This window comes from Notechis scutatus, chromosome Z (assembly GCF_049901735.1).
Source record: "Notechis scutatus isolate UNSWTSFEM ecotype Mainland chromosome Z, rNotScu1.2, whole genome shotgun sequence".
Lineage (NCBI taxonomy): Eukaryota > Metazoa > Chordata > Lepidosauria > Squamata > Elapidae > Notechis > Notechis scutatus.
The window spans coordinates 2,228,624-2,242,112 of NC_142025.1; the positions used below are offsets into that span (position 1 = coordinate 2,228,624).

At 55.0% G+C, this 13,489-nt stretch overlaps 1 protein-coding gene across 1 annotated transcript in view; it reads left to right on the forward strand.

Annotated features, from left to right (window-relative positions):
* Positions 1-13,489, forward strand: part of ALS2CL (ALS2 C-terminal like) — a 51,797-nt gene that overhangs the window by 12,729 nt on the left and 25,579 nt on the right. Inside the window, 5 exon segments of the mRNA XM_087947214.1 lie at positions 220-397; positions 3,166-3,231; positions 4,393-4,558; positions 12,531-12,608; positions 12,610-12,660. Of these exon segments, the coding sequence (XP_087803340.1) occupies positions 220-397; positions 3,166-3,231; positions 4,393-4,558; positions 12,531-12,608; positions 12,610-12,660 (539 nt within the window).

The following is a 13,489-nucleotide window of genomic DNA, read 5'->3' on the forward strand; positions in this document are numbered from 1 at the left end:
GGAAGAAGCCAGATTCACTTAACAACTGCCTTACTGACTTAACAACGGCAGTGATTCATTTAACAACTGTTAAACTCACAACAACAATAACAACATTAATGTTGGGCTCAATTGTAGTTGTATCCGAGATGAGCAAATTTCCTTTATTTCTGGACGATGGAAACGTTTTTCCTACCAGATCCTTTCACCTTACGGGGGTCTCAATTTTTGTATTAAAAGGCTCTTTGGAGGATGTAAAGTTCTTTGTCCTGTTAAACGAACACTTCCAAGCGATCTGGCATCTGACGGAGGAGAACTATAGGACGCTAAAGGAGACGTACAGCGCTTCCGAATCCATTGGTGTCCCCGATGTGTATCTCGTTTACAAAGTGGACTCATTCCTGAATGCTTATGTCCAGTGAGTACCACAAAGCCCATCTTGTGGAGAGGTGTGGATGCTTGGCTGTTGTTCAGAGGTTTTTTTTTTTTTTAAATAATTTATCCCAGCATAAAACACAAACATATAAGAGGAAGTTGAAGGTCAAATAAAGGAAGAAATGGGGGAGAGTGAGAAGTGGAGGGAAAAGAGAAAAAATATAGAATAAAAAAATTCGCTTATAATATTCTAATTGAATTATAGTTAAAATATAGAATAAGAATATTATAATATTCTAATTGAATGATAGAATTAAAATATAGAATAAGAATATTATCAATATTCAATATTCTAATTGAATGATAGAATTAACATATAGAATACAAATATTATTTGATTATATTCTAATTGAATTATAAAGTTAAAACATAGAATAACAAAATTGTAATATTCTAATTGGATGATAGAATTAAAATATAGAATAAGAATGTTATTTTGCTATAGTCTAACTGAATTATAGAATTAAAATATAGAATAACAAAATTGTAATGTTCTAACTGAATTATAGAATTAAAATATAGAATAACAATATTATTGTACTCTACTACATCATTTGGTACAGTAGAATAAAATAATAAGATGAAACCTCAACTTTTTACTTTTATATAAATAGTATATACATGTAATCCTTGACTTACGACCACAATGGAGCCCCAAATTCCTGTTGCTAAGCAAGTTAAGTAAATTTTGCCCCATTTTATGACCTTCCTTGCCACTATTGTTAAATGAATCCCTGCAGTTGTTAAGTTAGTCACACGGCTGTTAAGTGAATCTGGCTTCCCCTGTAGACTTTGCTTGTCAGAAGGTCGTGAATGGAATCACATGACCTTGCGACTGTCATAAGTACGAGTCAGTTGCCATGCACCTGAATTTTGGTCACGTGGCCATGGGGGATGCTGCAAGTGTGAAAAATGGAATAAGTCCCTTTTGTCAGGGCCATTATAACTTTGATTAGTCACTGAATGGACTGTTGTAAATTGAGGATTACCTGCAAATCCTCGGAAATACGCGGAAAGATTCGCTCGAACGCAGCCGATTTTCGATCGCTGGGGTGGGGGGAGTCCAAGAAATGGATTTTTATGGTCCCAAAAAGTTTGGAAACCCCTAGAATCCGTGAAAATTAGCCAAAGGATTCTTCTCCTTGTCTTCGCATTTCCGGTTATAATGTGTCTTATAATAATCTTTTCCTTCTTTCGGTCCAGCCTTATTTCTCTACTACTCGCTTTCTCCTCTCTGCGGTTCAGGATCTGTCCTCTCCATAACGGAGGAGACCCTAACCCCTTAGCCTCTCTAGATCAGGGGTCCCCAAACTTGGCAACTTTAAGACTTGTGGACATCAACTCCCAGAATTTTTCAAATAACTCTCAAAGAGTTTCCCATTCCTAGATTCTCTCCTAAATATAGGCAGCCCCCGACTTACAACCGTTCGTTGAGTGGCGGCTTCTTCATCTCCTGGGCTCTTCGGATCCTTCCACACCCCAAGTGGGCAGGATGATGGCATCTGGGAGGTGCAGGAGCTCTTTGGGCTTGCAAGACTGTTTCTCGGCCTTGGCAAATTTAGAGAGGGGACTTCAACTCCCAGAAATCTCCAGCCAGCATCCTTCAATTCTGGGAGCTGGAGTCCATCCCTCCTAAAGCCTGCAGGTTGGGGGATTCTGGGAGTTGAAGTCCTCCCCTCTTAAAGCATGGCTGGATGGAGGATTCTGGGAATTGGAGTCCTTCCCTCTGAAAGCCTGGCTGAATGGAGGATTCTGGGAATTAAAGTCTTTCCCTCTTAAAGCATGGCTGGATGGAAGATTCTGGGAATTGGAGTCCTCCCCTCTTAAAGCTTGCAGGCTGGTGGATTCTGGGAGTGGAAGTCCTCCTCTTAAAGCCTGCAGGCTGGGGGATTCTGGGAGCTGAAGTCCTCCCCTCTTAAAGCATCCTGGCTGGGGGATTCTGGGAATTGAAGTCCTCCCCTCTTAAAGCATCCTGGCTGGGGATTCTGGGAGTTGAAGTCCTCCCTCTTAAAGCATCCTGGCTGGGGATTCTGGGAATTGAAGTCCTCCCCTCTTAAAGCATCCTGGCTGGGTGGATTCTGGGAGCGGAAGTCCTCCCCTCTTAAAGCATCCTGGCTGGGTGGATTCTGGGAGTTGAAGTCCTCCCCTCTTAAAGCATCCTGGCTGGGTGGATTCTGGGAATTGAAGTCCTCCCCTCTTAAAGCATCCTGGCTGGGTGGATTCTGGGAGCGGAAGTCCTCCCTCTTAAAGCATCCTGGCTGGGTGGATTCTGGGAGTTGAAGTCCTCCCCTCTTAAAGCATCCTGGCTGGGGGATTCTGGGAATTGAAGTCCTCCTCTTAAAGCATCCTGGCTGGGGATTCTGGGAATTGAAGTCCTCCCCTCTTAAAGCATCCTGGCTGGGTGGATTCTGGGAGCGGAAGTCCTCCCCTCTTAAAGCATCCTGGCTGGGTGGATTCTGGGAGCGGAAGTCCTCCTCTTAAAGCATCCTGGCTGGGGGTTCTGGGAGCTGAAGTCCTCCCTCTTAAAGCATCCTGGCTGGGGATTCTGGGAGTTGAAGTCCTCCCCTCTTAAAGCATCCTGGCTGGGGGATTCTGGGAGTGGGAGTCCTCCCTCTTAAAGCATCCTGGCTGGGGATTCTGGGAGTTGGAATCCTCTCTCTTAAAACATGCTGGGGATTCTGGGAGTTAGAGTCCATCCATCCTACAGTGGCCTTCCGCAATAGCAATTCTCTTTCTTTGTTTAACCCTCAGGTACTTTGTCACATTTGGTACTTGCGTGGTGTTGCAAAATTTCGAACAGGCATCCAGGAGTAAAAGGTGAGTAATGGAGTGTATAACAGTTAACCAACTGGCTTTCAAAACTAAAAAAATGTTTCTGGTTTGTATTTAGACGTTCAGGGCCAAAACCACCCTGCTGGAAATCGTTTTGCAATCTTTGTGTTTGAAAAACTGCCCGTTTCTAAGAAAGCAAAATCCCGAGATGGCAAGAATAACATATCTGGAGATTTAAGATGTGTGAAATGTTCCATGATCCCTTTTAAAGGGAAGAAAAAAAAAAGTGGATTGGGGTCCAAAGGTTTTCCGAGCCAAACTTTTTATGTGTGATTGATTGGTGCTTTTGAATCTTAACAAAAAGAGAAGAAAAAAACAAAACAGATTTAAAAACCCCAGTGATAGAAATACTACATGCATTTTCAAGAAAGAGAAAATTCAGAAACAGAACACAAAAGGCCGTAGTTTTGCTACAGGAGGTCCTTGATTTACAACAATTCATTTAGTGACTGTTTGGAGTTACAACAGCCCTGGAAAAAAAAAGAGTTATGACCATTTTTCACACTTACGCCCGTTGCCGCATTCCCCCCTGGTCACGTGATCAAAATTCAGACGCTTGACAAGTGACTCACATTTATGACGGTTGCAGTGTCCTAACCCTTTGGTGACCTTCCTGTTATGTCTGGGCGGTGGGTCCCAAGGAGAGACGAGACTCAAGTAGTGACAACAGCTCTTTATTAGGAAACCAGATACTGAGACGACGATCCTAGCCGTGGCAGCCCCTTTTATAGAGCTGGCTGCGGCCAGGCAGCCTATGACATGTTTTTGAGCTTGCGGCGCTTGGTTTTACCCAACCGCGGCAGCCCGTATACATGAACCAATCAGGATTGCTTTAATTGTCCAATCACGGCCCGGCTTTTCCGGACCAATAGGAATGCAGGCCTACAAGCCTGCTAGTATGGAACACTTCCGACCAGGGGAAGCCAGATTCACTCAACGACCGTGCGACTCACTTTACAACTTCGGCGATTCATTTAACAACTATAGCAAAAAAAAAAGGTTTCATGGCAAAATTTCTATTGGTTGAGGGATCTCAAGATTTGGGGGAAAGGGGCCTTTTAAAATATATGTGTGTGTGTGTTCTTTGGATCATTTCCAGTCTGACAGTTCTCGGTAGGTCTTGCTAGTATTCCTTTCTGATTGCAGCGATGACTGGAAGTTGCACAGACCCGCCCTGAAGGAGTTCCTGGCTGACTTCTCCCCTGACAGCTGCCTGGCGATAGGGCTCTACACCGTGTTGCAGAAACCCTTCCGAGACCACCTGCAACAATACGCCTGCGTCCTCTCCAAACTCAAGGCAGCCACCGGCCAGGTAAGGCATCTGAATGCCAGGCACACCTGTCTCCGGTGGGGTCCGTGGTGCTTTCTGAGCCTGGAGGTTTACTGGTAGACATTTCATGACCCTACTTGATTACATCCTCAGTGCTGGAAGGGAGTGGGGTTCTACCTTCTAACCCTGATCATGTTCCCTAGTTGGGTCATGAGATGTCTGCGAGAAACCACCAAGCTCAGAGAGCACCAAAGACTCCACAGTCCTCTTCCTCTTCCTCTTCCTCCTCCTCCTCCTCCTCCTCCTCCTCCTCCTCCTCCTCCTCCTCCTCCTCCTCCTCCTCCTCCTCCTCGCAAACCTCACTCCCTTTCCAGCACTGCTTATGTTGCCTAGTTGGGTCATGGTGCAAGAAAACCACCAAACTTAGAGAGCATTAAGGACCCCACTGTTCTTCTCCTTCTCCCTCCCCCTCCCCTTCCTCCCCTTCCTCCCCTCCTTCTCTTCCTCCTCCCATTCCTCTTCCTCGTCTTCCTCCTCCTCCTCCCCCTCCCCTCCCTCCTCTTCCTCCCCCTCCTTCTCTTCCTCCTCCCATTCCTCTTCCTCGTCTTCCTCCTCCTCCTCCCCTCCCTCCTCTTCCTCCCCCTCCTTCCCTTCCTCCTCCCATTCCTCTTCCTCGTCTTCCTCCTCCCCCTCCCCTTCCTCCTCTTCCTCCCCCCTCCTTCTCTTCCTCCTCCCCATTCCTCTTCCTCCATCTTCCTCCTCCTCCCTCCTCCCCTTCCTCTCCTCTTCCTTCCTCCCTCCTTCTCTTCCTCCTCCCATTCCTCTTCCTCGTCTTCCTCCCCTCCCTCCTCCTTCCTCCCCTCCCCTTCCTCCTCTTCCTCCCCTCCTTCCCTTCCTCCTCCCATTCCTCTTCCTTGTCTTCCCTCCTCCCTCCTCCCCTCCCTCCTCTTCCTCCCCTCCTTCTCTTCCTCCTCCCATTCCTCTTCCTCGTCTTCCTCCTCCCCCCTCCTCCCTCCTCCTCTTCCTCCCCCTCCTTCTCTTCCTCCTCCCATTCCTCTTCCTCGTCTTCCTCCTCCCCCTCCTCTTCCTCCTCTTCCTCTCCCTCCTCCTCCTTCCTCCTCCCCCTTTCCTCCTCCTCCCCTCCCCTTCCCTCCTCCCCCCTCCTCCTTCCTCCTCCCTCCTCTTCCTCGCTCTTCCTCCTCCCCTCCTCCTCCTCCTCCTCCTTCTTCTTCCTCCTCCCTCCTCCTCCTCCTCCCTTCCTCCTCTTCCTCCCCTCCTTCTCTCCTCCTCATTCCTCTTCCTCGTCTTCCTCCTCCTCCTCCCCTTCCTCCTTCCTCCCTCCTTCCTTCCTCCTCCCATTCTCTTCCTCTTCTTCCTCCTCCCCTCTTCCTCTTCTTCCTCCTCCTCCTTCCCTTCCTCCTCCCATTCCTCTTCCTCCTCTTCCTTCCTCCTCCTCCCTCTTCCTCCTCTTCCTCCTCTTCCTCTCTTCCTCCTCCCATTCCCTCTTCCTCGTCTCCTCCTCCCCTCCCCTTCCTCCTCTTCCTCCCCTCCTTCCTCTTCCTCCTCCCATTCCCTCTTCTCCTCCTCCTCCTCCCCTTCCTCCTCTTCCTCCTCCTCCTCCTCTTCCTCCTCCCTCTCCTCGTCTTCCTCCTCCTCCTCCTCCTCTTCCTCCTCTTCCTCCTCCCTCCTTCTCTTCCTCCTCCCATTCCTCTTCCTTCCTCTTCCTCCTCCTCCTCCTCCTCCCTTCTTCCTCCTCCTCCTTCCTTCCTCCTCCCTCCTTCTTCCTCGTCTTCCTCCCTCCTCCTCCCCCTCCTTCCTCCTCCTCCCTCCTTCTCTCTTCCTTCCTCCCTCCTCCCTCCTCTTCCCCTCTTCCTCCTTCCTCCTCCTCCCTCCCTCCCCTTCCTCCTCCTCCTCCTTCCCTTCCTCCTCCCATTCCTCTTCCTCCTCCTCCTTCCTCCTCCTCCCTCCTCCTTCCTCCTCCTCCTTCCTTCCTCCTCCTCCATTCCTCTTCCTCCTCTTCCTCCTCCTCCCTCCTCCTCCCTCCTCCCTCCTCCTCCCTTCCTCCTCCCATTCCTCTTCTTCTTCTCCTCCTCCCTCCCCTCCTCCTTCCTTCCTCCTCCTCCTCCTCCCTCTTCCTTCTCTTCCTCCTCCCTCCTTTCTCCCCTCCCTCTCCCCTTCCTCCTTCCTTCCTCCTCTCCTCTTCCTCCCCCTCCTTCTCTTCCTCCTCCCATTCCTCTTCCTCTCTTCCTCCTCCCCCTCCTCCTTCCTCCTCCTTCCTCCCTCCTCTCCTTTCCTCCTCCCATTCTCTTCCTCCTCCTCCTCCTCCTCCTCTTCCTCCTCTTCCTCCCCCCTCCTCCTTCCTCCTCCCATTCCTCTTCCTCGTCTTCCTCCTCCTCCTCCCTCCTCTTCCTCCCCCTCCTTCCCCTTCCTCCTCCCATTCCTCTTCTTTCCTTCCTCCTCCCCTCCCCTTCCTCCTCTTCCTCCCTCCTTCCTCCTCCTCCTCCTCCCTTCCTCTCTCTTCCTCCTCCTCCTCCTTCCTCCTCTTCCTCCCTCCTCCTTCTCCTTCCTCCTCCTCTTCCTCCTCCTCCTCCTCCCTCCTCCTCTTCCTCCTCCTCCCTCCCTTCCTCCTCCCTCCTCCTCCTTCCTCCTCCCTCCCTCCCTCCCTCTCTCCTCCTCCTCCCTCCTCCTCCTCCTCCTCTTCCTCCCTCCTCCTTCCTCTCTCCTCCTCTTCCTCCTCTTCCTTTCCTCCTCCTCCCATCCTCCCCTCCTCCTCCTCCTCCTCCTCCTTCCTCCTCCTCCTTCCTCCTCCATTCCTCCTTCCTCGTCCTCCTCCTCCTCCCTCCTCCTCCTCTTCCTCCCCTCCTTCTCTTCCTCCTCCCATTCCTCTCCTCCTTCCTCCTCCTCCCCTCCTCCTCCTCTTCCTCCCTCCTCCTCCTCCTCCTCCCATTCCTCTTCCTCGTCTCCTCCTCCCTCCTCCCCTCCTCCTCTTCTCCTCCCCTCCTCCTCTTCCTCCTCCCATTCCTCTTCCTCCTCCTCCTCCCTCCTCCTTCCTCTCCTCCCCTCCTCCTCCTCCTCCTCCTCCTCCCTTCCTCGTCTTCCTCCTCCTTCCTCCCCCTCCCCTTCCTCCTCCCTCCTCCCTCCTCCTTCTCTTCCTCCTCCCCTCCTCTTCCTCCTCTCTTCCTCCTCCCCTCCTCCTCCCTCTTCCTCCTCCTTCCTTCCTCCTCCCATCCTCCTCTTCCTCCTCTTCCTCCTCCTCCCTCCTCCTCCTCCTCCTCCTCTTCCTCCTCCTCCTTCTCCTCCTCCTCCCCTCCCTTCCTCCTCCTCCTCCTCCTCCTCCTCCTCCCCTCCTCCTCTCCTCTTCCTCCTCCCTCCTTCTCCTCCTCCTCCTCCTTCCTCCTCTTCCTCCTTCTCCTCCTCCTCCCCTCCCATTCCTCTCTTCCCCTCCTTCCTCCTTCCTCCTCCATTCCTCCTCCTCTTCCTCCTCCTCCTCTCCCTCCTCCTCTTCCTCCTCCCTCCTTCTCCTCCTCTTCCTCCTCTTCCTCCTCTTCCTCCTCCTCTTCCTCTTCCCTCCTCCCCTCCTCCTCCTCCCTTCCTCCTCCTCCTTCTCTTCCTCCTCCCTCTTCCTCTTCCTCCTCCTCCTCCCCTTCCTCCTCTTCCTCCCTCCTTCTCTTCCTCCTCCCATTCCTCTTCCTCGTTCCTCCTCCCTCCTCCTCCTCCTCCTCCTTCCTCCCCTCCTCCCTTCCTCCCTCCCATTCCTTTCCCTCGTCTTCCTCCTCCCCCTCCTCCTCTCCTCCTCCCTCCTCTTCCTCCTCCTCTCTTCCTCCTCCCATTCCTCTTCCTCGTCTTCCTCCTCCTCCTTCCTCCCCTCCTCTTCCTCCCCCTCCTTCTCTTCCTCCTCCCATTCCTCTTCCTCCTCTTCCTCCTCCCCTCCTCTCTCCTCTTCCTCCTCCTTCCTTCCTCCTCCTCCTCCTCTTCCTCCTCCTCCTCCTCCTCCTCTTCCTCCTCCTCCCTCTCCCTCCCTCCTCTTCCTCCCCCTCCCTTCTCTTCCTCCTCCTCATTCCTCCTCCTCCTCCTCCTCCTCCTCCCTCCTCTTCCTCCTCCTCCTCTCTTCCTCCTCCCATTCCTTTTCCTCGTCTTCCTCCTCTCCTCCTCCCTCCTCCTTCCTCCTCCTTCCCTCCTCCCTCTCTTCCTCTTCCTCCCTCCTCCCTTCCTCCTTCCTCCTCCTCCCTCTTCCTCCCTCCCTCTTCCTCCTCCTCCTTCCTCCTCCTCCATCTCCTCTCCTCCTCCTCTTCCTCCTCCCCTCCTTCCTCCCTCCTCTTCCTCCCTCCTTCCTCCTCCTCCTCCCATTCCTCCTCCTCTCTTCCTCCTCCTCCTCCCTCCTCCTCTCCTCCCCCTCCCTTCCTCCCCTCCTCCCTCCTCGATTCCTCTTCCTCCCTCCTTCCTCCTCCTCCTCCTCCTCCTCCTCCTCCTCCCCTCCCTCCCTCCCTTCCTCCTCCTTCCTCTCCTCCTCCCATTTCTCCTCCTCCTCCTCTCCTCCCTCCTCCTCCCTTCCTCCTCCTCCTTCTCTTCCTCCTCCCATTCCTCTTCCTCTTCCTCCTCCCCTCCTCTCCCTCCTCTTCCTCCTCCTCCTTCCTCCTCCTCCCATTCCTCTTCCTCGTCTTCCTCCTCCTCCTCCCTTCCCTCCTCTTCCTCCTCCTTCTCTTCCTCCTCCCATTCCTCTTCCTCGTCTCTCCTCCTCCCTCCCCTCCTCCTCCTCCTCCCTCCTCCTCCCCTTCCTCCTCCCATTCCTCTTCCTTGTCTTCCTCCTCCTCCTCCCCTCCCTCCTCTTCCTCCCCTCCTTCTCTCCTCCTCCTCCCATTCCTCTTCCTCGTCTCTCCTCCTCCCTCCCTCCTCCTCTTCCTCCCCTCCTTCCTTCCTCCTCCCATTCCCTTCCTCCTCCCCTCCTCCTCCTTCCTCCCTCCTCTTCCTCCCTCCTTCTCTCTTCCTCCTCCTCCTCCCTCCTCCTCCTCCTCCCCTCCTTCCTTCCTCCTCCCATTCCTCTCTCCTTCTCTTCCTCCTCCCTCCTCCTCCTCTCCTCCTCCCCCTCCTCTCTTCCTCCTCCCATTCCTCTTCCCTCTTCCTCCTTCCTCCTCCCTCCTCTCCTCCTCTTCCTCCCCCTCCTTCTCTTCCTCCTCCTCTTCCTCTTCCTCCTCCTCCTCCCCTCCTCCCTCCTCTTCCTCCCTCCTTCCCTCCTCCTCCTCCCATTCCTCTTCCTCGTCTCCTCCTCCTCCTCCCCCTCCCCTTCCTCCTCCTTCCTCCTCCTTCCTTCCTCCTCCCATTCCTCTTCCTTGTCTTCCTCCTCCCTCCTCCCCTCCCTCCTCCTCTTCCTCCCTCCTTCCTCTTCCTCCTCCCATTCCCTTCCTCCTCCTCCTCCTCCCCCCTCCTCCCTCCTCCTCCTCCCTCCTTCCTTCCTCCTCCCTCCTTCTTCCTCCTTCTCCTTCCTCCCTCCTCTCCTCCTCCTCCTTCCTTCCTCCTTCTCCTCCCCCTCCTTCCTCTTCCTCCTCCCCATTCCTCTTCCTCGTCTTCCTCCTCCTCCTCCCCTCTTCCTCCTCCCTTCCTCCTCCTCCTTCCTCCTCCTCCCATTCCCTCCTCCTCTTCCTCCTCCTCCCTCCTCCCTCCTCCTCCCTCTTCCTCCCTCCTTCCTTCCTCCTCCCATTCCTCCTCCCTCCTCGTCTTCCTCCTCCCCTCCCTCCCTCCCTTCCTCCCCTCCTTCTCTTCCTCCTCCCTTCCTCTTCCCTCCTCCTCCTCTCCTCCTCCTCCCTCCTCCTCCTCCTTCTCTTCCTCCTCCCCTTCCTCTCTTCCTCCCATTCCTTCCTCCTCCTCCCTCCTTCCTCCTCTTCCTCCTCCTCTCCTTCCTCCTCCCTCCTCTTCCTCCTCCTCCTCCTCCTCCTCCTCCTCCTCCCCTTCCTCCCTCTCCTCCTCCTCCTCCTCTCCTCCTTCCCTCCTCTTCCTCCTCCTCCTCCTCTTCCTCCCTCCTCCTTCCTCCTCCCTCCTTCTTCCTCCTCCCATTCCTCTTCCTCGCCTCCTCCTCTCTCCCCTCCCTCCTCTTCCTCCCTCCTCTCTCTTCCTCCTCCCATTCCTCTTCTCGTCTTCCTCCTCCTCCTCCTCCCTCCTCCTCTTCCTCCCTCCTCCTTCCTCCCTCCTCCCATTCCTCCTCCTCGTCTTCCTCCTCCTCCCCTCCCCTCCTCTTCCTCCTCCCTCCTTCCTTCCTCCTCCCTCCCTTCCTCCTCCTCCTCCTCCTCCTCCTCCTTCCTCCCTCCTCCTCCCCTTCCTCCTCTTCCTCCCTCCTCCCTCCTTCCTCCTCTCCATCTCCTCTCCTCCTCCCCTCCTCTTCCTCCTCCTCCCTCCCTTCCTCCTCCTCCTCCTTCCTCCTCCCTTCCTCCTCCTCCTCCTCCTTCCTCCTCCCTCCCTTCCTCCTCCTCCTCTTCCTCCTCCTCCTCCCCTCCTCCTCTTCCTCCTCCTTCCTCCTTCCTCCTCCTCCTCTCCTCCTCCTCCTCCCCTCCTCCTCCCTCTTCCTCCTCCCTTCCTCCTCCCATTCCTCCTCCTGCCTTCCTCCTCCCTCCTCCCCTCCTCCTCTTCTCCCCCTCCTTCCCTTCCTCCTCCTCTCTTCCTCTCTCTTCCTCCTCCTCCTCCTCCCCTCCCTCCTCTTCCTCTCTCCCTCCTTCCTTCCTCCTCCCTCTTCCTCTTCCTGTCTTCCTCTCCTCCTCCTCCTCCTCCTCCCTCCTCTTCCTCCTCCCCTCCTCCCTCCTCCTCCCCTCCTCCTTCTCTCCTCCTCCTCCTCCTCCTCCTCCTCCTCCTCCCTCCCTTCCTCCTCCTCCTTCCTCCTTCCTCCTCCTTCCTCGTCTTCCTCCTCCCCTCCTCCTCCTCTTCTCCCCTCCCTCCTCCTTCCTCTTCCTCCTCCTTCCCTTCCTCCTCCCTTCCTCCTCCCTCCCTTCCTCCTCTTCCTCCTCCCTCCTCTCCTCCTCCTCCTCTTTCCTCCTCCCTCCTTCCTCCTCCTCCTCCTCCTCATTCCTCCTCCTCGTCTTCCTCCTCCCTCTCCTCCCTCCCTCTTCCTCCTCCTCCTTCTCTCCTCCTCCTCCCTCCCCTTCCTCCTCTTCCTCTCCTCCTCCTCCTCCTCCTTCCTCCTCCTCCTTCCTCCTCCTCCTCTCTCTTCCTCCTCTTCCTCCTCCTCCTCCTCCTCCTCCTCCTCCTCCTCCTCCTCCCTCTCCCTTCCTCCTTCCTCCTCCTCCTCCTCCTCCCCTCCTTCTCTTCCTCCTCCCATTCCTCCTCTTCCTCGTCTTCCTCCTCCTCCTCCCCTCCTCCTTCCTCCTCTTCCTCCTCCTCCTTCTCTTCCTCCTCCCATTCCTCTTCCTTGTCTTCCTCCTCCTCCTCCTCCTCCCTCCTCTCTTCCTCCCCTCCTTCTCTTCCTCCTCCCATTCCCTCTTCCTCGTCTTCCTCCTCCCCCTCCTCCCTCCTCTTCCTCCTCCTCCTCCTTCTTTCCTCCTCCCATTCCTCTTCCTTCCTCTTCCTCCTCCTCCTCCCCTCCCTCTCTTCCTCCCTTCCTTCTTCCTCCTCCCATTCCTCTTCCTCTTCCTCCTCCTCCTCCCCTCCTCCCTTCCTCTTCCTCCCCCTCCTTCTCTTCCTCCTCCCATTCCTCTTCCTCGTCTTCCTCCTCCCCCCTCCCCTCCCTCCTCTTCCTCCCCCTCCTTCTCTTCCTCCTCCCATTCCTCTTCCTCATCTCCTTCCTCCTCCTCCCCCTCCCCTTCCTCTCCTCTTCCTCCTCCTCCTCCTCCTCCTCCTCCTCCTCCCTCCTCCCTCCTCCTCCTCCTCCTCCTCCTCCTCTTGCCCTACAGCCAGTGGGATCCACTCAGAATTCCCGGATTGTGTGAATCCAAACCCGGTTAATCCCAGAGGCAACTTAAACCCATTTTGCCGATGTCCACCTTGACTCGGAAGGAGCTGGGAGCCAGCTCAATTTATGCGTTTCTTTCTGCAGAGCTTAGAGAAAGAAAAAATCTCTGATGCTTCTGAAAAGTTTGCAAAGCTGCGTTCGTACGTCAGCCAAATCGTGGACCGAAGCCGGCCTGACTGCTGCCTTGTGGAAGTCGGTGGGAACTAAGATCACGGTGGGTTCTTGAGAGCGAACGGATGGAGGGAGGGAGGGAGGATGGGATGGAGGGATGGAGAGAGGGAGGGAGGGAAGGATGGAGGGAGGGAAGGATGGAGGGAGGGGAGGATGGAGGGATGGAAAGAGGGAGGGAGGGAAGGATGGAGGAGGGAGGATGGAAAGAGGAAGGATGGAGAGAGGGAGGGAGGGGAGGGAGGAGAGATGGAAAGAGGGGAGGGAGGGAAGGATGGAGGGAGGGAGAGATGGAAGAGGGAGGGAGGGAGGGGAAGGATGGAGGGAGGGATGGAGGGATGGGAGAGAGGGAAGGATGGAGGAGAGAGAGAGGAGGAAGGATGGAGGGAGGGAGGATGGAGGATGGAGAGAGGGAGGAAGGAAGGATGGAGGAGAGGTGGAGGAGGGAGGATGGAATGAAGGGATGGAGAGAGGAGGGATGGAGAGGATGGAGAGAGAGAGGAGGGAGGGAAGGATGGAGGGAGGATGGAGGGATGGAGGGAGGGGAAGGATGGAGAGAGGGAAGGATGGAGAGAGTGGAGGGAGGATGGAATGAAGGGGTGGAGAGAGGGAAGGAGGGATGGAAAGAGGGAGGGAGGGAAGGATGGAGGGAGGGATGGAGGGATGGAGAGAGGGAGGGAAGGATGGAGAGAGGGAAAGAGGGAGGCGAGGGATAGGAGGGGCGGAGGAGAGGAAAGCTGGGAAGGAGGGAGGGAGGGAGGGTGGTTCAGGGGTCCCATGAAGAGACTATCAGGAAAGATCCCAGCCCACATGTCGTTTTTCTCCTGTCGGTTAAAGGCCTGGCGTGCCTTTAGCCCAACTACACTCCTGAAACC